Genomic DNA, 21,890 nt, shown 5'->3' on the forward strand with positions numbered 1-21,890 from the left:
CGTTATCAGTAAAAGGAACCAATCCTTTAGCCCCAGAAAATCCTTGGTTGTTCATGGCTTCGCCTGACATCTTAAATTTACCTTCCCTTATGCAAGACCGGGTTGCCCCGGTGTCAACAAGGAAAGATAATTTTTTGTCACCTATCGTTACCTCTATGCGTGGCTCCTCCGCACTATTAGGTGTTACTGACAGGATGGGACACACCAAGGCCGTCTGTGGGCTGTCCTATTGGGGGTACAATGATTGGCCATTTCCTGTGTAAGGGTTGTGTCCCAATACCGTCACCCTACCCAATTGTGTTTGTTCATTTTGGGGTTGTTGTGTTATCACTACTTGTTGTTGTGGCAGTGGCTGTTGTTGTGTTAATTGCTGTTGCTGCAGTGGCTGTTGTTGTGTTAATTGCTGTTGCTGCAGTGGCTGTTGTTGTGTTAATTGCTGTTGCTGCATGCCCTGCTGTTCTTGCGATGGCCTAGGTTGTGCCTGCTCATTCCATGCTGGTGTCCCTGGCCTGACCCTACACGTGCGTGACATGTGTCCTAGTAGTCCACAACTCCAACACACGGGTGGTTCTCTGTTTTGCCATGGAAAGCTCCCTGTGTTGTCCTGGTATACCTGTTGCCCTGTGGGGTATGAACTTCCAACTCCCCCCACCTGCTGTTGGGTATTATATCCGTATCCTCTCCCTCTCATAAATCCTCCTCTCCCTCTGTTATACCCATAATACCCAGCTCCTTGCATCTGGTACCCTCCTCCCACGTTTTGTGCGTGTAATTGTAGTGGCGGCATTTGCTGTATTATACTTTGTCGAGGTGCTATTAGAGCTGGGTCTTGTGCAGCCACTATTTGCGTGGGGCTTTGGGCCATTGTTGTGGTCGCAGTTATTAGTGCCCCCTCCATTGTATATTTAGTTAATTTTTTCTGTACTAGTTTGGCCTCTTCCGTTTTCCTGTCCTCTTCCTTTTGTTTCATTTTTCCTTGCCATATCCTGCAGTGATGTACTATTGTCAGCTGTATTTCAGGCCATGGTTTTACTTCCATTCCCACTACTTTCTTTAGTTGTTTCTGTACTCCTTCTGGGAGCCCTTGTACTAGTATATGATAAAATATGGCTGGTGTTTTATCCCATTGTTCTCTCGTTTCCATGCGCCACTTTTCTTGAATATCCTGTATATAATCAACGGGATCTTCATTCTCACGCATCTTACGGGAAGTGATTGCTCCTATATCTGATGTGTCTGGGTACTGTACTCTCAGTGCCTGCCATAGCGCATGTCTGCAGTTTGCAAATGGCGCCCCATCATGCGATGTGTTCGTTATTGTTATCCCATGGAATCCCGCTCTCTTCCAGATGTCGTCCGCTCTATCCCCTAATATTGATATTAACAGGCCTTTCACATCTCCTACTGCTAGTTTCTGCCCTGCGGTATGTTTTTCCATTTCATATATCCACTTACCCGCACCTCCACTTAGTGATGGGAGCCTACATTTTATATTTTCTTTATCCGTATGCTTCCATGGTACATACTGCGGTCTAACCCCTCCTCTCTCCAACAGTGGCATTAAGTTGTGTCTTGTGTCACCCTTTATGTTCCATAATATTGAGTCCTCACACCCCTCCTCCTCCCCTATTTCCCTTACCACATCAAATTCTTCCTTGCTACCCCTCCTCCTACCTACCTCTCCTTCCCTTCCCCTTGTTTCGTCATCCTCTGTGCTTAATATGGGTATGCTTATCTGTCTGTCTTGCCTGCGGCTAGGGAGGTCTCTAAGCCGGCACGCATAGGGAGTCACTTCGTCCATGAATGGCGCAAACTTTATTTTGCGCAGCGTGCGTGTGGTTGTTGAACATGTAGGGTGCGATGGGGGAGGGCGTGATGGAGATGGTGTGGCTTCATGGGTTTGCTTTTCCACTAGTTGTTGCACCCTCTCCTCACTTTGTTCCAGCTCCTCCCTTCTCTTACGGATCCATGGCGAGTCTATATTGGTTCTAGTGAGGTACAGCTTATCTAAGCTTTCCCTTTCACTCTTTCTTCCTACCCTTTCCACTCCTTCTTCCTCCTCACTGCAAAAATCAGTCATAGATGGTATCCCCCACTCTGTTCTTTTCCCCTTTACTGTTACTGTTTCTAAGTCTATTCGCTCCATTTCTCCTCTTCCTTTGTTATCAACTGTTCCCCCGGGTGTTGATGTTGTCGCTACTTCTCTACTTCTATATACATCCCCCCATTTTTCACTCTCCTTATTTCTCCCTCCTCTTTCCCCTTCACTCCTCTCCTCCATTTCCCTACTATTTTCCTCCCTTTTCCTTTTTAATTCCTCCATCACTTCATTGCTCATCTGTTCCAATATTCTTTCATCTTCTTTCTTTCTTTCCCATTTCACCCTTTCTCTTTCTATTGCTTTCTCTTCTTCATATTTCTTAGCTGCCTCTGATACTACCCTCCTCCTCCATATTTCCAATTCCCTTTCCTTTTCCTCTTCTTCCTTCTTTTTTTCTCTCAATACTACTCTTGACACCCTTTCTGCTGCTGCTCTTACCCTTCCATCTTCTATCCTTTGCTCCTCATTTCGTTCCCTTAATTTGTCCAATTCGTTTTTACCCTCTTTCCTTTTCCTCACTCTCTCTTTTTCCCCCTTCTCAAGCTGTGTTAGTAATTCATTCTGCTCATCCCTTAGTTTTGCCAATTTTTCCTCCAAAATCTCTTCTCTTTGTATTAGTAGCTCCTCCCCCTTCATCTCACTCTCCCTTCTACTATCCTCGCCTGTTCTCTTTACAGCCTCCCTTTCTTCTCCCGTTAGTGAACCCCGTAATTTTAATAATATCTGTGCAGCTACCCACTCATCATGTCCTATCTCTACAATCTGTTCTTCTCCAATCCTCCCCTCCCCCACTATCTTCCTGTGAGCCACATATGGTGGAGGGCTGTAAGCCGGGTTCGAGTATCCTTCAGCCGCCCTTAACTGTCCTTCCATTTCTCCTAGTTCTCTTAAAGGGTACAACCCTTCTCTCTCAGTTTTCACTCCCGGTGTTATGGGTATCTCGTTGCTCGGTTCCTTTTTTATGTCTTCTAAAGTGTCAATCTTTTCTCTTCCCTCTCCTTCATTCTCCGCATTCTTTTTCCTTTCACACCCCTTTTCCCCATCCGTTCCCTCCTTCATAATCTCCTTTACTTCCGGCGTTTCTCCCACAGAGAACATTCCATTTGGTCCTGGTCGGGATCCCTGGAACATCCTCCATAAGTTAAACACCTCCATATGGCTCGCCAACTTCTTCCCCTTGTATGTATTATGCAGATGGTTTAGCAATGAATGTTGGGCATATGGATCGAAACTACCATTAGGCGGCCATGGTGTTAACATTTTGTTATCCGTCCCCTGGGTCCACTCTATGCTGTACTTAATTAATTTCTCCCTATGGGGTGGCAGTGTTGTGCATATGTGTTGTAGTGGGGTAGTGAGGGTGTTCCCCCACCCTCCTGACCCTGTCCCATATGACATAGTTGTGCCCTACTTGTTACTCCTCCCTTCGTTATCAGTTTACAATTTACAACCTTATATTGTTTACCTTGCCCCGTAAGTGTGGGGACTTACGACAATCCTTTACAAAGTATGCAATAATAATTAAAAAAAAACAAGAAATAATAAAACACAAATATATATATATATGTATAATTTTGTATTGTATATTCCTTCCCCTACGGCCCCCTGCGGCCGAAGCGCACGCAGCCCCCTGTGACTGCGTACCCCTTACGACGATCTTATACAGTCGTCCTTATTCCTCGTTCTCCTCCCCCTTTTACATTTGCCGTGGCTGGCGTTCTCCGTGCTCAGCCACGCCCCTCTCCCCTTCTCCTCTTCCAATCCACTCGTTTATTGTTTATCTTCTTATCCGCTCCCTCATCATTTTTCTCTTCCCCACCACTTTCAAAACTCAATGTTCCTTGTGCTCGTGATATCCTATAAAATCCCTACTGGTGACGTCACCGATGTCTCTACGCTACTAGTACAGTCTCATTATTAGTTTCAAAATACACTTGCAATTTATCCCCGCTAACCCTACAGCTGTCTTCCTGTCTCTCCTGGAACAAGGTAATCTCATCAATAATATAATTGGACTGCACACGCTGCGTCGCCTCGCGTGTGATACGCCCCTCAACAGGAGGGCTTAACCAGCCAATTATCTTCCGTATTTGGCAACTATGCAACTAGCTACCCCCTACAGGGAAACGTCATCTACCTATCGAGTTTCTTGCTCGAACAATAGGAAACCTCATCTACCTATCGAGTTTCTTGCTCGACCAATAGGAAACCTCATCTACCTATCGAGTTTCTTGCTCGAACAATAGGGAACCTCATCTACTCATTGATCAATAAATGCCAAATCGTAGGAAACCACACACGCCCATCCCTACACGTTAGTCGCGATTTAGGCCAATCAGTGTCTACGAGCGACCACACGTGATGTTTCGTGCTCCGCCCCCCTCTTTCACGTCACTGCTCTCGCACTCTTTTCACTCCCTTTCATTCCATTGCCAACACTATATTGTCAAACCTTCGCCGCGCACCTCTGCAACACCTCCCTCCTCCCTTATTTAATTCCTCCCCCCTCCCTCACAATTTCGCATTGCTCGTTGTGTGTGCCATGCTCACCAAGTTCTCTCGATGCAGGGCCGCTCGACTGCGTGCACCCCTCCAAGCGGCTCGCCACCTCCCCTCGTCTGGACCACGTCTGGACACTCGCCAACCGCGGGCGGGATACTTCTCAACCGGCTCCCGAGGGCCAATATCCGGATTGCGCTGTCCGGTCTTCTCGCAGCTCCGCGATGGTCCTGTAGTCCTCAGAAGGGGGCAACGGCAGAGGGGGCCGCGCCGCCGGGCCTCCTCGCAACGGGAGTGCCTGGAAAAAGTAAAAATAAAAGTCGATCTTAAACAGATCTCAGCAGTGCCTCCAACTTGTCGGGGGGAAATTCTGCCGGGGTCGGCCGGGCCGTCCGCAGACCTCCAGGCAGGGAGGCCCCAACTCCTCCCGTGTGTATCCCAGATAAGATGAGATAGAGTATGAGACGCACACAAGGAGCAAGGTGACTCTGCTGTTTATTAGACAAAACGGCAGGGATGGGTCAAGGAGCGCACGCGTTCGTCCTGACACACACACAATTGTGGGGCTCGCAGGCCCTTTTTACTGTATTATGACGCGCTACTTGCGTCACTTCAGAAAGTTAACAAAAAACCTATCGCCACTCTTAATTGGATGTTCGAGTGGTAGGGTTAGTATAGCACACATATAGAGAAAGATATTAGTGGATAAGGTGTAGTCAGGTGGTATATCTGGGTTGTCCCTACAATTAGATACATGAAAATTGTTACATGAAGGCTCCTGAGGATTGGCTAAATGTGCTGGCGTCAGTGATAAGAGCCCCAAGTTCTGATTGGTGCACCCGTGAGCTTCCCAGCCTGGGACCACCGTCGTTCCCAGCTCTCGGTGTACCTGTAAGTTGCAACAATGTTTCACTATGGGTACATGCAGACAATGTGAGGACTTATTCATAGCTAGACGGGGTACCGTTCCCACTGTTGCAGATGTCCATTGAGCCTTTCAAGTGTATCTGCCAGTGTCTCGTAGCGAAGGATCCAGACGCCTCTGTTCTCCAGGGTTTGGCATCTCGTCAGGTTCGGCTTGATCACGTGGGGAGGGACCGTGAAAGAGGCATAATTCTGCACAATTAATATTGTTTTTCTACTGTGCGTCTGGTTTAATTTGTCGGTGTGACTTTAACGTTGGTGCGCGGAGTGCGAGGTTGCAACATCGTGCCTTTGATGATTTGCTCTTGGAACGTGGGTTTGCAACATTGCGACCTTGGTTGGTTGCTTCGCCAAGCTCATTCTGTAGGATCAGCAACTGACTCTTGTCTTGTTGATGTCCACGGGAGCTCTTGTTTGAGGCCTACTTTGGCCCGGTGCATAAGTTGTTCGTTTGGTGCACAGGTGCTTTAGGTTATAGGAGCATATAATTCCATAATCGGTATTGTCTTTATTATATTTCTCATCGTTGTACCTGATTTCAAAGAGAAGCGTGAGCAAGCTAGTAAAAGTTCATGACGCGTCTTGCGTTTCTGCATTCTGAAAGCCTATATAAAAATAATAAAGATGCACGTCCGTGAATATGCCTGTCGCCTACGTCATAGCACTGAGTATATTCTTCGTGTAGGTTGGTGTGGGAATGTCCAGTGTGTATATTTGTACAGATGTGCTTCCCGTTGTCTAGGTCGTCAAGGCATCTCTAACGACGTGTAGATTTTAGTCTAGTTGATCCGTGCCGCAGGTGTCGGCATGGCCAGTGCGGGCTGCTGGGCAAGCAGATGGACACATCCGTATGTTCCTGTACCAGGGTACCTGGTCGTCTGGTAAATGGGCAAACTCTTCTCGTGGCGGGTGTTTGGGTCGTGACCCTCTAGGCCAAGCGCGAGAGGTGAAGGACGGGAGCCTGGTTTTCCATTCTCCCACTTCACATCACAGGCAGGGAACACAAGTAGTAGAATCCATAGTGGTTACAATCAGCAAGTGCTGCACATCACATCAGGTATATAATTAAATGGGGGATTCATGTTGAGCAGGTTAATCAAACACCCAGGTTTTAGGGATATTTTTTACGGAAGGCCCAATAGGATTCTTCTGCCCTTAGCGCATGTGGGAGGGAATTCCATTGCTTATCAGTTATGACTGGGAAGCTTATCCCACCTTCAATGGCACGTTTAAACTTAAGTTAAATAAGTCCATTGGTCTAAGGGGTTCTGGTGGACCTAGTCGAGGGAGTCTTGCCGATTCTTTGAAAAATATTGGGCAGGGCAGATTTGTAGATGCATCTATGGGTGATTATGAGGGTCTTGAATGAGATTCTTTCTCATATGGGGAGCCAGTATCCTGCTCTGCAGGCAGTTGATATGTGTTCTGACCTGGGAATATTCATGGCAGCGTAGGGCGTTATTAAGGGTAGTTTGGAGTTTTTGTTTGTTGTGGGCCGAGGCACCAGTGTACATTGCAATAGTCCGCCTAGTGCCCACCACTGCGTGGGTGATGGTCAGGCAGCTGTCTGTGGAGAGGAAGGGTCTGGTGGTGTTTAGGAGTTTGGTTGAGTAGGCTGCTGATGAGGATGTCACGTTTACTTGACGGGTTAAGGAGAGTGTAGGTAGACTCCAATGATTTTTACAGCTGGTGAGACTGGGATCAGTGTGCGTACTCAGGGTCCAATCTTTTTAGCATGGCAGAGAGACCAACAATGAGACGTTTAGTCTTCCCGTCATTGAGACAGAGGCCATGGGTTGCCATCCAGGCTTGGATGGTGGCGTAGCTGGAGCTCAGCGTGTTAGCATCATCAGTGCAGGTGCTAGAGAGGGGTGATGGAGAATGTGGATGTCATCAGCATAGTTGGTGAATGCTATGCTGAGGGAATCCAAGAGGTTGAAGAGAGGTTTCATGAATATATTGTAGAAAGTTGGCAAGACGCAGGACCCTTGGGGTACACCACAGTTGATAGGGGAGAGCGCAGTGCAGGCATTCACAGAGAATACTATCAATACTCTGGGAAGGAGGCAATCCAGGGTGCTGCCTCCAGGGAGAAGGAGGCTGAGGATGTGAGGTGGAGACATATTATATTGTGGTTGACTAAGTTGAAGGCTGCAGACAAGTCTGGGAAGAGCACTGGGGCAGATTTCCCCTCATCCCTAATCTTGTCCATCTGTAATTTAAGGTGGAGTAGTGCTGACTCTGTGCAATGTACGAGGCGGAAGCCAGATTGGCAAACTCTGAGGATATGGTTGGCCCCTAGATGATGTTGAATTTGAACATATGCAGCTCTATCAATTACTTTCAAAAAGAAAGGGACTGTTGTGATAGGCCGTTAGTTGTCAGGTAGAGTCGGGTCAAGTGTTTTTTAGAAGGGGTAGGACCCAGGCTTCTTTAAGGCTAAAAGGTGTTATGCCAGTTGAGAAGGAGGAGTTGATGACGGCCGTGATAAACGGCATCCGTGCCTCAGCACAGTCTTTGATTAGGGGTGCTGGGCAGACATCCCCTTTGCATCTTGATGGCTTTAAACTTTTTAAGATGTATAGGGTTTCTTGAGTGGTGATTTCGTTGCAGCTATATAGTGGTGCACCTGGGGTGTTGGAAGTGGGGGTGTGGGTGGCCTTAGTGCCCTGGCGGGATTGATTAAGACTAGCTTGTTTGGTGAGTATTGTTTTCGGCCAGGCAGGGTCTTTGGACAGGGTGGATGCTAGGGGGACAGGGACTTTCTGTTATCTAAGGATAGAGAATAGTTCTCTGGTGTCCGAGTTGGTGTTGGCTATTCTAGTATTAAAGGTGGTGACATTAGCTTGGATAATCACTTTTTTTTTTATTGTTTAGAGAGGTTTGAGAACTTTTGTTTAAGGGCAGCATATAGGTTACTTTTCCAACAGTTTTCAGCAAGTCTTTTTTCTGCTGTGAGAGCTGTAAGGTCCTGGGTGTATTGATAAGTGGGGTGAAGCCAGGGTTAGGGTCATGGTTGTCTGTCAGCTTACGGGACTGGTTAGTCGCTGAGGTAGGGCAGGTCCGAGGTGTGGCCATTTTGACAGTGTTAGGCAAAGGTAAGTTGCTATAATGATATACATCATGGGCAATGGCACTATGGGCAGTGTTGGGCTCAGTTAGATTGTCAGAATGTTGGAGGCAATGGGTGAATAAGATGGCATATTTTCAATCACATGTGCGTGGGCTTTTCTAGGAGTTACATTGGCAGGGTGCATAAATGGGGTCACTTTTGGCAGAATAGCATGTGCATTGGCATGCACGCATTTCCATTCGAGGGTGAGGGTACCTGCAATGGTGTTGCTCAGATAGGGTGTGAGCATGCTCCTTTTTAAGGAGGTTGGGTTAGTGTATTCCTGATTCGGGGTTCTACTAGCATGCGGGATAGATAAGATACAATTGTGTCAGAAAAGCAAGTACATTGTCAGAGTCAGGGGCATCATAATTAACGTTGTCCTGGGCAGCGGGTGTGATTGTATGAGTTTGTGGGACATATGACTTGTCATAGGCGGGTGGATCAGATATAACACTGTTAGCAAATGATACAGATGAAGGCATTTTGGGCTAGAAAGCATGAATAGTATCACTAGTAACATAGGATACTGGCGACTGCATTTTGGGCAGGAACGCATCAGTAGTAACACCATTAACATCGGATACAGGTGACAGCATTTTGGGCAAGAAAGCATCATGTTGAGCAATATCAACATAGGATACATGTGACAGTATTTTGGGCAAGAAAGCATCAGTAGTAGCACTATTAACATAGGATACAGCTGATAGTATTTTGGGCAAGAAAGCATCAATAGTAGCATTGTTAACAGGATGCAGGTGATAACATTCTGGGCAAAAAAAACATCAATAGAAACACCATTAACATAGGATACAGGTGAAGGCATTGTTGGCAAGAAAGCAACAATAGTAGCATTGTTAACATAGGATACAGGTGACAACATTTTGGGTGGATGTACATTGATGTTTGAATGGTAACATTTCCTAGCAGGGGTGCTCACAGAGGTCCGGCTGGTAAGTGAACAGGTTGGTATGATTTGAGCAAGGTAGTGGTTGTATTTGCCAGTGCAGGAGTATAGATGTGTGCCTTTGTTTTGAGGTGGCATTAGGTGTTCCTCAGTGGTATTACCCTGAACTCTGGTGTTTAGTACACTGCCCATTGTATCAGACAGGTGCTGGATGGATTTATCCACAGCGAGGCGGGGATGCACACAGTTGCATCAAAAGTTGCCAGGTCCTGCATGTGGTGTACTGTAGGAGTTTTTGAATCTAGAGCTAGTACGCTTGTTACAAGAGCTAGTTGTTAGGGGTCTGACCATGTGATGGGTGGTAGAAGTGGAACGGGCAGATAAGCGCATATTGTCAAAATAGGTTGAAGAAGAGTAGATCCTGCTCTGATGGTGATAGACAGGTGAAAATGTCAGTCAAGGGCATGTGACATGCCTTCCTGTCTAAACATTACATAAGTCAGAAGCATTGTCCATTGAGACAACCAGGCTGCCCTTATTGGAGGCAGGTACATTAGAAAATAGTTGACAGTGCACACATTTATTTAGAACAACATATAAACAAAGATATGCTTACATTGCAGACAACATAATTAACACAGAATATAGATTTCTGATACAGAATATAGGTCAGCAAAAGGCAGCCATTTTTTCTGAAATTAATGTCACATCATGCATTACCGATGGCTATAGGCTTTAACTCTCACGGAAAATCAAAAGTGCTGTTAGCAGACATATAGTGCAGTGTGCAACCTCAGAAAGGGAGTGCTTGGGTAGAAGCCAATATGCAATGATTCAGCAGTTCAAAAAGCAGAATACATTATTTTTCAATGGTGTTGCTTACAAATGAAGCCGACATAAAATCAGAGAAAAGATGTTAGGCAGGGTAACAAATAGAAAGCCAGACAGCTTATCTATCTTGTCAATGCCTCATTCTCAAAACTGATATTTTCTAGTTTTAAAGTTGCAACACGTCTTATGATTTAGAAAATCTGGAAAACACCTAGCCACAATGATTAGCTTAAATGAGGTTATTGTGACAGAAAATGAGCATGTGTTTCAGGAATTGTTTATGTCTAATGGAAACCAAGTGATGTATTTGACCTTTACGTAAATTGGCGTATAACATTTTTTGCCACCTTATAAAATCATGATGGATGCAGAAATACCGTGAGATATTCTTTTTGTCAGCCCATAAAATGGGTGATTAAAACAACATATTCCTGGCTATTCGTTATCCGTTCAGGTCTTTTTCACATCATGGGTTCCTTTCCAGGGAGGCTGCCAATAGGAGATTATCCTAAGAAATTGACTCTTTAACAAGGTGCTGCAGGGTTTGGTGACCCAAACGGTTGCAGATGTTAATGGCATGACATTGATATCTCAGGGGGTGGCCCGTGAGCGGGGTCTGTTAGGCCACCGGGAGAAATAGTGAAGGTGGGATAGTGAGTAGGACAACAATAGGGAGAGGACACGTTTAGAACCAGTGCACAGTACATACCGTTGCGAGTAGGTGCAGTCGTCTGGAGTCTTCCAGGAGCCTGACAGGGCCAGACAGGGAACACAGACATAGGCCTACATCGTGGGCCTTTGTAGGGGGGTGGCATCGCCTCCCAGCTCCCAGGGCCCACCATGTTTTCACACACAGACCTCCAATCACTAGAGGGCAGGGGCGGGACATCGGGCCTGTGTAGAGCTTGGGCAAAACGCTTAGAGTGCAGGTTGGTCATTTTTAAGTGGCTTTTGGATATAATGCAGCAATCAGGGATGCGGTTGGCAAGCTGCCCAACAAGACACACCTTACCATAATCATGTTGTGGAGCATGTCTCAGAAGTCAGACCATGGAATTTCACATTTAGGCTGGCAGGGCTTTTGAAATCATTGGATTCAGACCCATCACAGTGGCACTCCTTAGTTGTAGATGAAGGCATGCTGGATGATGAGCAGTATGCGGATGGCGTGGGCAGGAGCTCGAAAGCCCTAACTTCCTCCACACAGGGCCAGGCAAGAATCCCAGTGAAGAAGGGACTAGGGGCAGCCTGACTACTCCTGGAGGACAAGTGGTGAGAATAGATAAGCCTGAGTGAAGCTAATCTAAGAGAGTGAAACACCCTGAGAAAGGGAGTGAGAGTGAGAATACCCTTAGTGAAGGGAAGAAAAATCAAGAGACCCCAGAAGAGGGTAGAGAGTGAAGACACCCTGGAACAGGGATGACAGAGAGAAATAAGAAAGAAATGCCCTGAGTGGAGTGAAAGAGTGTGTGAAGCCCTGGAGCGGAAAGAAACACTATGCAGTGGGGTAAAGAAATGGAAAATGTGGTGTCAAGAGAAAGAGACTGAAATAATAACCTTGAACAGAAGCAACAGTCAAGCGTCTTTTAGTTGTTAAACCCTTTAGATTTATGTGTGCTAGTTTTGCTATAAATGTGGTAGGCTAGTATAGGATTTGGGACTTTGTTTTGATTCATTTTGACAAGAATATCTTTTCCTTAAAACTGTGAAAGTTGGCCAAGAGATCAGACTAATTGTAAGTGAAGATAATAAAAATCCTTAAACATGATGTCCCAGAGTCCGACTCCTACTTCTATTTCACCACACATTGTACAGGAGTTTGGCAGAATTACCAGAGGAAATTCTGCTAAACTGGTAATGAGGTAGCACTTCTCGCCAAGAGTCAGTGAATCAACAGATAGATGCAGGCAAGGATAGTTTAATATGCAAACCCATACTTAGGAATTCATGGAATGTTCATTTTAATTCATCAGCCTTGTCATTTTAAAACATATTTTGTTAGGTTTTGTTCGTCACTCAAAGGTCAGACAATTCAGTTTTCTTTGCAAACACATTTACCAAAGATAGCTCAATCTCTCTGTGCCATATGTAGCTGTAAAAAGAGCAAATATCTCCCAAAAGCATTATGTAGATTTAGCACCCTGCACCTGCAGATTGACTGAATGTAATCCTACGTCATTTAGCCCCCCACCACTTCAAGTATTTAGTAAAGCAAATTCCTAGGAAGTCAAAATAAGATACAACTACCACTGCTAAAACACATGACAAAACTTCCCCTAGGCCACATTAACCTGTTGATTATAATTATTTGTATGTTATTCTCGTTTATTAGAAGATATTTTTCTCCACAGTAGTAGCACAAAACCCCGAATCGAGTATTCAGAGCAACCTGGTCAGCAAATCTGAGCAAGTGCACATCCTGGCCCTAGCTCTGCACATCCAATTGTTGAATGGTTGTTCCAGATGATTTGGAAATATAATAAATAAGATAGGGCAAATTAGCAATTCCCTACGTTGACTTAAGAGTTTTCCTGGCTGGTTTGCAAGGGAGTGGTGTAGCCATAACCTTCTCTATGGGTGCAAGAAGCGGTTTCTCATTCATCACTCTGAGGAGCTATTACTGCAAACTGAGGACTACAAAACTGATGTATTATTTTTTCTTGTTTGTTGATCCCACCTTTCCCCCCAAGAAGACTGCAGGCTAGAGGCATTTTGCGCAACAAACAGTATTCCAGCGGGTTCTGGCATGGCTTTAAATAAGGATTGCACTCTATCTTGCCCCATTTCCTGCACTTCACATTTTCACATAGAAGTAGTGTCCTGGGTTTTGTAATCACACGAGCAGACCCAATATGCCATGAATATTTGAGCCATTGTAAGAAGATATCGACATGGCTGCATTAGATGATCCTACAGCTGGTTAACCAGTACCTGATGTATGGTCCTGGTTCACAACATCTTGGCATTGCAAGCACAAGCTGCAACTTTGTATATTTGGGACTCCCTTGTTTAGTGCCTATCCCTTTAAAGTTATGAATTGACGTCCCTTCCATTGCAGATTACTTGAAAAAATATTGGTCCAGCTACTAACGGTGGTTGAATAAAACGGACACCAGTATTCTGATGTTGGGCATGCTTAGAGAGAACTTTGGGTGTTACCACTGCCATACATGCTCTTACTGCAGACTTGCAGACTTCGGGGGGGGCAAGGCTTTCAGAACTAGCCAACCCAAACTGGCTTGTGTATTGTTGATGGTCAAAGCCCCCAGCAATATCCTGTAGCGTGGAGCGATGATGGTCCCCTGCGATGGTCCCCTGCCACATGATGAGACCAAACCAAGGTGACCATGGGATCCTCTGCATACTGCTTTTGGACCCAACATCTTCTGGCTCCAGGTGGCACCTGACCCCTTGAGTCATCCACTGCCCGGTCCCTAGAACCAGGCAGAGGACTGTGTTGGGAAAAGTGGCCATTGGGCATATCTGTAGGTAATGTACAATGGGAACATTGGGGTTCTTGGAGGGTCCCTGAGTCTGTAGCTGTGCTTGGTATGTAGGTACCCAGGGCATAGACAAAGGCCATGTACTGTGCAAAGTGACAATTGGAAATTGCTTCAAGCCATGTCAAGTGGGCACTATAAGAGTCTATGGATATATCATTGAAAAGACACAAATTAAGTGAATGATGTTTGCTGTAGGCATGATATGGTTAGCTTTATCTAATAGAAAACTATGAAACTCAGTGAAAAAAGGGCAGCTTTTGTTCTTGTGCAAAACACGGCTTATAACAACACTAAATCACAGATTGCCATCAGAAAAGATAGCATCTCTGACATCACAGATGGCATCACACATTATATCATCAATGTCTACGCACACTGCAAGAAATAGAGAACAGAACAAAGAACACATATGATGTATTGTGCTCTGTGAGTTTGGTTCTATGCCCAAGATACATTTCCTTCTTAGTACTGTTCCCTGCATACTCCTCATAGTCTGCTTGACAAAGCCAAGTGATATTCAACAGTTATAATGCAGTTATTACACATAGATAGAGCCCCCCTAGGGATAACCCCCACACATGCATGCATTTGCCTATGCAGATTATGACTAAAGCCCCTACTTATGCCTGGGTGTAATGGATGGGTTGGTCACAGGGGCTGGGCAGCATTAACTTGGTGATGGGCCGAGAAAAAGTAAAGGGCTTCCTAGACCATCCCACGTTGCCCCAGGACCGTGACAGTGACCAGCCACTGGAGGCCTACCATGAGTTAATCTGCCTCTGTAAGGGGTTCCCGCAAGTGTGAGTCACATCATTCTTGCAATGCAAGATTTGCTAATGATATGTTGTTTGGACAACCGGTCAAATGGAGAACAAGCAAGAGACATACTTCATTACGTAACGTCAATATGCATGTGCCAGCTTCACAAATAGTGAGTCTATCTTCCGGGTAGAAGCCTTGTGAAGGGAGACTGCCCAGCTACGTTGAGACCATGCATATAGATTACAAGATGGTAGATGAACTCAAAAATCATGTGTCACATTGGTGTACACCACAGTGATCCATCATTCATGGCAGGTGGTGGGAATCATAGAGACTTGCTACTCTAATCCCAACATCATAGTAACCTACTATAAAAAGGTGTGATCGCTCCCACGTAGAGTGGCCCGGAGGGTGGGGCAAAGGCCTAATAAAATATGTGGGGAGTTTTGTAGCAGGATGGATGTAAGCTGTTGATGAGAGACACAATGAGTGCTGAAACTGGTGTGAGGAGGCTGAGTAGTGGCACAGGGAAAAGGGTGAGGAGAGGCAGAAAGTGGAAGTTGGGGAGTGGCTGACTGTGAAGGTTGAAGAGAGGCTGAGGTTGGAGGCTTAGAAAAAGTGGAGAATAAAGGCTGAGAAACGACAGAGAAAGGAGATTAAAAAACAACAGCAGAGGTAGCAGCAAGAGCTAATGCAGAAGGTGGCAGAAATAATACTGAGGTGATTAAAGTGGAAACTGAAGGGAGAGAGAAAGTTGAACATATGGAGAGAATCATCAGAGAGGTAACAACAAAACATCAAATAATAAGCAAAGAAAAGTAATAAAGGCAGAGGAGAGTAAGAAGGTGGTTGTATGGAACACTAAGGAGGAGGGTAGTGTAGAGTAGAAGGGGGGCAAAGGACGAGTTTTGGAGACATATGCCCTCATTAAATGTATGGCGGTCTGGAAATAAGGGTGCCAGTAGCAACGTACCGGCACCCATTCCGGAAAGCCCTACTACAACATTGCTGGTTTTTCAGGCCGCTACCGGCATGGTTGTCACTGAAGCACGGTAGTCACCAGTTAGCGACAGTGCTGGTGCTTCAGTGAACACATTTCCATGGAGTCCTATAAGACTCCATGGAAATGGGGATTACCATTACTGCCGCTGCTTGTGATATCCCGATGGCACCAGGATATCAGGCGGTGGTAAGGGTGTTACGGGGATGCCAGTAACCCACCCCCTACCATCAGACTTTACCAGCAACCCCGTAATGAGCACCATAGTCAAGAGAAACATCAGAGAGGTGATTGGTAGAAGTAATAAGAAGGAAGGCAAGGGAATGCTGAGGATGGGTACAGTGGACATATCAAGGGGACAGGGGTTGAAAGGATCATTATGGATTACAAAAGGGTTTGCGGAAGAAGGTGGGAAAATTGCCCAGAGGGAGGTTGGAGGTGAAAGTGAGGAGAGGGTGAAAAGAAACTTTCAAGAGGAAGGACATTGGGAGGGGTAATGTCACTCCTAGATCATGTATGGGTGGAGTTAGGATGGGTGAAGGTCCAAGTGTATTGGTTGGGCATCAAGGAGGAAGAGGAGGAGAGACAGGAGAAGGCATGGAGTAAAGGAGAGTTCCCCCTCATGCCCAAGACCTTCGTACAATGTAAAAGGGGTAGATGAGGGCAGGACTTCAGGTGACAGAGCCAGCACCCTATGACACCCTATGACATAGAGGTGGCTAGAAAGTTACAGCAGAGATTACAGATATGTTGATAATAGCATCCCTGTGGTGGAAGCACAGGGTTTTTGCCAAACGTTTCCCCATCAAAAACGTCTGCACTGGCAAGGTCCAGCATGTGTGCACATGGACCTCCGAAACCAGAGGAAAGGGCCTCCCCAAGTGAGGGCGAAAAACAGACAACCCAGAGCCAACAGACTTAGGAAACAAGAAAGAAGTGAAGGGGACACTCAAAAACCACAAGACTCTGAGAGACTGAACGGAGCATCCTCACCCAGGAAGAGTTTAAGGACGTACAGCGAGAAATTATACATCTTAAGGAGAAAACCTGCTGTTCTATTTGAACCGTTTTCTTTGTCTTGTTCATTTCTGTCCCAAAATTGCAAACATTCATAATAAACCTTTGCTTAGAATTTCATGTCTGGCTCGTTTTGATGTCACTTGGATTTGTGACAGGATGCACATACCAAATGCTCGCGATAAAAGTAAGCACATTACGCAAACAATATGAAATAATCTACCACAAGCGAGACCAACGTTTATCGTGGAATAATCTGCCACCAGATTATGGCCTGAGGTGAAGCCGAGGGCCATAAAATGGGCAAGGGTCACTATCCCAAGTGGTATAAATCCATCCTCAGGTCTATAAGGCTACTAGCACTGGTGGCAGTAGCAAAACATGTTTGGGAGTTTTCTTGGTGAAATAAAGAATGGTGCTTTAAGAGTGAATGAACTAAACATACATGTAGTTTTTCTTTAAATAACACGGTTGTCATTCTAATTGCAACTTGGTTGAACTGGAAGAGGATTACGATGAGCATGCGTTAGGCATCATGTAAAAGAAAATGGTTTCTGTTTGAGAAAGAGAAAGCATTTTCTAATGGTTTTCTCTTTCATGTTTTAAATAGTATGTTGCAGCAAAATAAACTGCCCTGCCAGAAAAAAAATGTTTAGTTGGAACACAATGTTGCCTTGAAATTTCACTGTTCGTTCCCTGTCTGATTCTGAAGACAGAATGTTCAGAACACAGTGACTACCTGCAGTTGTTGAGTGCACGCTAAACATTCTGATTGGCTGAGAGAAGGTCAATAACGGTTTACATGTGCTAATAATATGTACAAAACCTTTGAACAACCGTTTCCTTACATTTTCTGTAACTGAGCATTCCATACAAAGATGTTTAAGTGATCGATTCAACTCTAATTGCATGTAAGCCTACATGACAAATATGTAAAATCTTTACCAGCCCTGACCTGCATCACAATATCATACACATTTAACAGATTGAAGCAAAACAATATATACATTCTTACAGCATTTTACAGATCTAGAAGATACCTATACTGTTATACAGACATTGAGCTACTTTAATACTGAAAAAGGTAAAACAAATATTGGAATTGGTAAAAGGCAGAAGAACACTTTTTATTACCTCATCTTCAAAGTCGGATTCAGCATCCACAGTGTCTCCTGAATCCAGAATGAGGCTGAGGTCAAGTTCACTTGGCCCTAAAAAAACAATGGAAATTAAATTTAGAAATGTTCACTGGCACGTCACCCAGAATATAATGGTCAAGCTTACAATTTTCATTCTTTATTACTTTTTCCATCATAACCATCTGCTTTCCTGGCATATCTCTTTAGAGTTATATATTCGAATGTTCAAAGAGTTTTATTTTACGTGTTTCAAAGAATACCTAATTGGAATCGCATGGAAGTCGGAATGAAAATCTGTGCAGCGCGAGACAAAGAAGCAAAACACAGGGGGCTCATTAGTTTAATCCATTGTTTAAACAAACCACATTTCTACAAGTGCGTGATAGCAGGAGCCTGGACAAACATTCTCACATTCTCACAGTGTGCTTAGGCACTGAAAAGAATGAAAAAAAGATATGTTTTATTTAAAGCGGTGTACACTGCATGTTCAGGAAAATGTCTCTTTCAAATGGGCCATTCCTGGAATCGGTTTCTGAACTTGCTGATTCTCGCATAACAAACTAGGAGTAGCTGGGCTTCCACTCACACGGCTTGTAGCCGTGTCAGCATTCACACGCAGCGCAGCAAATGAGGAGGCCCACACGGTATCACCGGTCTCAACTCCTTTGTTATCAATACTGACTTCTTCCCCCAAAGCCTTGTCACTTCCCTCTCTCCTAGTCCCACCTTTTCCCTAACCCTGCCTTCCACATAAAGATGTGGACAGAACATAACCTAAACTGTAACAACATGACAACCTTCCTCCTTTTTAAATACTTGGTCAGGCGTTAGCCCATCAATGAGTCTTATGGGTTTAGTCTTTTCCTGCACAGGGCGACTCGCCCTTAGCAGTTTTGGGCTGTGGGAAGGGGGTCTGGCAATCAATTAATGGATGACATACTGAAAGTATGCATCTGCAATGTAGTGTCCCCGAAGGGATGGCTCTGTGGGATGACTGCAGAGGTAGACGGCTGGGTTCTTGTCCTTGCCTGGTCTGTGATGGATGGACAATGTATAGTCCTGAATAGGAAGACCCCATATTTCTTTCTTGGAGGCATTCTAGCTTGAGGGTTGCTGAAGATGGTGAGGAGAGCTTGGTGGTCGGTGACCACCGTAAATGCCTTTCCGAAAAGAAATAGATGGAAGTGTTCGCTGGCCTAGACGACCACTTGGATTTCCTTTTCCACCTGCAAATATTTCTGTTCTGTGGCTGATCAACTGCGGCTTGCATGTGTATGCGTTAATGTGCAGGGTTCTTGGGTTGTATTGTGCCAATATCACACCCAGTCCTGCCAGGCTGGGTTCCATGGTCACTTTGGTATCATTGGCTGAGCTAAAGTATGTCATGTCCAAGGCCGAGGCAATGCGGGCATGGATTTCTGTGAAAGCAGCCTTGCATTCCTCAGTCCAGATAAAGTCTTGTCCGGTCTTGGTCAATTCTCTGAGCGGGCGCACACACTGTCGTGAAATTTTCCAGATAACGCAAGCAGTAACTCGCGAGCCCCAGGAATGACGTGAGGTCCGACACATCCGTTGGGCAGGGAGATCCCTGTAGTGCTTTGACCTTTTCTGGGTCCGGCTGCATGCTTTGGTCCAAAAAATATGTGGCCAAATAATTTGAGGGTCGCTTTCCAAACTCACACTTGTCCTTATTGAGCGTGACATTAGCCGCCTCTAGGGCCATGCACACTTAGAGGAGATTTTCATTGTGCTCTTGGGTAGATTTGCCAAATACCAGGATGTCGTCACTGTAGTTCAGACATCCTGGGATGTGTTTGATCAACTGGTGGATCTCCTCCTGGAAAAAATCTGCTGCCAAAGATATGCCAAAGTGGAGGCGCGTGTAGCAGAATAGCCTCATGTGAGTCACAAATGAGGTGATGTACCTGGACTTCCGGGCTAGCCCCAGGTGATGGTAGCCCTTGTTGAGGTCAATCTTCGAGAACACGGTTGCCCCATTGAGGAGGTGGATCATGTCCGTTATTCTCTGGGCTTGATGACGTTCACGCTGGATGGCGCATGTCTACGCACAGGCAGATGGAACCTTCTGCCGATTTCTTGGGAATGATCAGGGAGACCCATGGGGTGGGTCCCACTGCAGGCTCTATGATATGGAGGTCTAATAGACTCCTTAATTCTTCCTCCACCTGTTTTTGAATATTTATCAGGATGCCTCTGTAATGCTGGGCAAATGGCTTGACTTTCTGGTCGATGTGCTGTCTCACTTTGCAGTCACGCAGCTTGCCAAGGCTCTTGGAGAGGTTTTGATATGTTGTAGTAATGTCACCTTCTGGGGCCAGATGTTTGTGGGCTATTAGGTTGTATACAATATGTCAACTGTTGGCTTCTGTAGAGAGGAAATTCAGCTGGCCATGTGCGTTTTGTGTGTGCAGACTGTGGTGAATGTACCCTTGTACGGCAGAGAAGTGTCTCATTTCCAAGTGCCCACATATATTGTTTCCTCCTCTGTCCATCGTGCAAGGGTGAGAAATCGTAATATATCATAATTCAAATACATCATAATTCAAACTGTGTCTGAGACAACTGCTGGTGCTCCAAAATAAGTACCGGGGCTCACCCCTCAAAGTCCCCCACACATTTAGCACTTCCTTATCCTGCTCTGTGCATTGACATAAAAGAATCAGACACAAACAGAGCAAAAACAAAGAAGGAAGAATACAACCTCAACCCCCACTGAGAACCCTCCTAAGCTAGATGGCTGCTGTAGCAACCAACTCTGGCATCTTGGTGAAGATACTTTGCATGACCACCCTCTGCTCCTCTGCACATCCTGCTGGTAGACAGAGCAGAGGAAGAGGAAACCTTATCTGATGACACAGATGGGGAAGCGTTTAATCTTCACAAGGTATTTTCCAGCAGGGCATCAGTGGCAGTGCACACACACCCACCTTGAGAGCCTCATTGGTGATTATGCATTTTGGGTAGAATGCCTAAGTGACAGAAAAAATCTCCTTAGGAAAAAAGAAATATGTGACAAGCACTCTCTTTGTAAGCTGTGACAACCTTCTAACAGTGTAAAAACCGGTGTGTACATAACTTTTTTTTAAATGAAGGTATTCAAAATCCATGACAAGTAGTGATAGCACCTGCTCTGCAACTAACACCTCTAAGGTGTGTGACATTTTGGAAGACAACTGATATTAGTGGTTGGCAAATGAAGAACAGAAGTAGATGATAATGATTTCTGAAGACTGATATGGCATGTGGGGCTAATGGATCACAGACAAGAGACAGACTAACTTATGGAATTAGAACCTTGAAGAAAACCCAAGTACCTAGAAGGACTGGACGTAGCCGGAGGTTAGACAAATGCAATGTTATCAAATCGCAGAGAATCAATTGCAGCTAAGAATGAATAACCTGAAGCAGTGAGAAAAGATAACCCACGATCAAGATGAGAATGATTCTGAAGTTGCCACCAGGAATTGAGTGATAGATGCTAGGCAGGCAGAAGAAAGTACAAAGACAATGCAGAGGCCAAAACAAGTACATTCTACTGAACTAATTACATAATAGGTTTCAGTCCAATATCAAAATCGGAAGATCAAAAAACAACATCAGAAGATCAGGTCAGGCAATGATGGTTCTAGTTCAAACTGAGAGGTGTAACACACTGTATCAAAAAGCAAAAATAATGTGGGACAAAACTGAATTCCAAAATGAAAGTTCATAAGAGTTCCAAAGGCAGAGACTAGAGATAAGGCACAGAATGAATTCTAGAAGGACCTGAAATTTGAGGTATGGCGCACCAGGGAATAATGTTCAAGGTGTGAATGTGCAGAACGAATCAATCTATTAGTATAATGTCATATTAGGTGCTTTAAGCCCATTAGCCCCAAGTTACCAACAATGAAATTAGGCAATTGAAACCTTTGTATGCGTCATAGTTGAGTGCTGTGTGAGATACCCAATCGCTTTCCAAAAACTAGGAAAGTAGTATGTGTTCCCTATAGTGCAAAGAGCAGCATATTGTGATGACAACACTTCGAATGTAAGGATTGTTGGAAAGGCCACAGCCCGGCCCCACACCCTAAG

General features: G+C 45.1%; 1 protein-coding gene across 1 annotated transcript in view; it reads right to left on the bottom strand.

The window, feature by feature from the left end:
- AK5 (adenylate kinase 5) overlaps positions 1-21,890 on the bottom strand; it is a 3,278,219-nt gene that overhangs the window by 1,195,613 nt on the left and 2,060,716 nt on the right. Inside the window, exon 8 of the mRNA XM_069641673.1 lies at positions 17,791-17,867. Coding sequence (XP_069497774.1) covers positions 17,791-17,867 — 77 coding nt within the window. The remainder of the gene's footprint in view (positions 1-17,790; positions 17,868-21,890) is intronic.

The sequence above is a fragment of the Ambystoma mexicanum genome, chromosome 1q (assembly GCF_040938575.1).
Source record: "Ambystoma mexicanum isolate Mex_15411 chromosome 1q, UKY_AmexF1_1, whole genome shotgun sequence".
Taxonomy (NCBI): Eukaryota; Metazoa; Chordata; class Amphibia; order Caudata; family Ambystomatidae; genus Ambystoma; species Ambystoma mexicanum.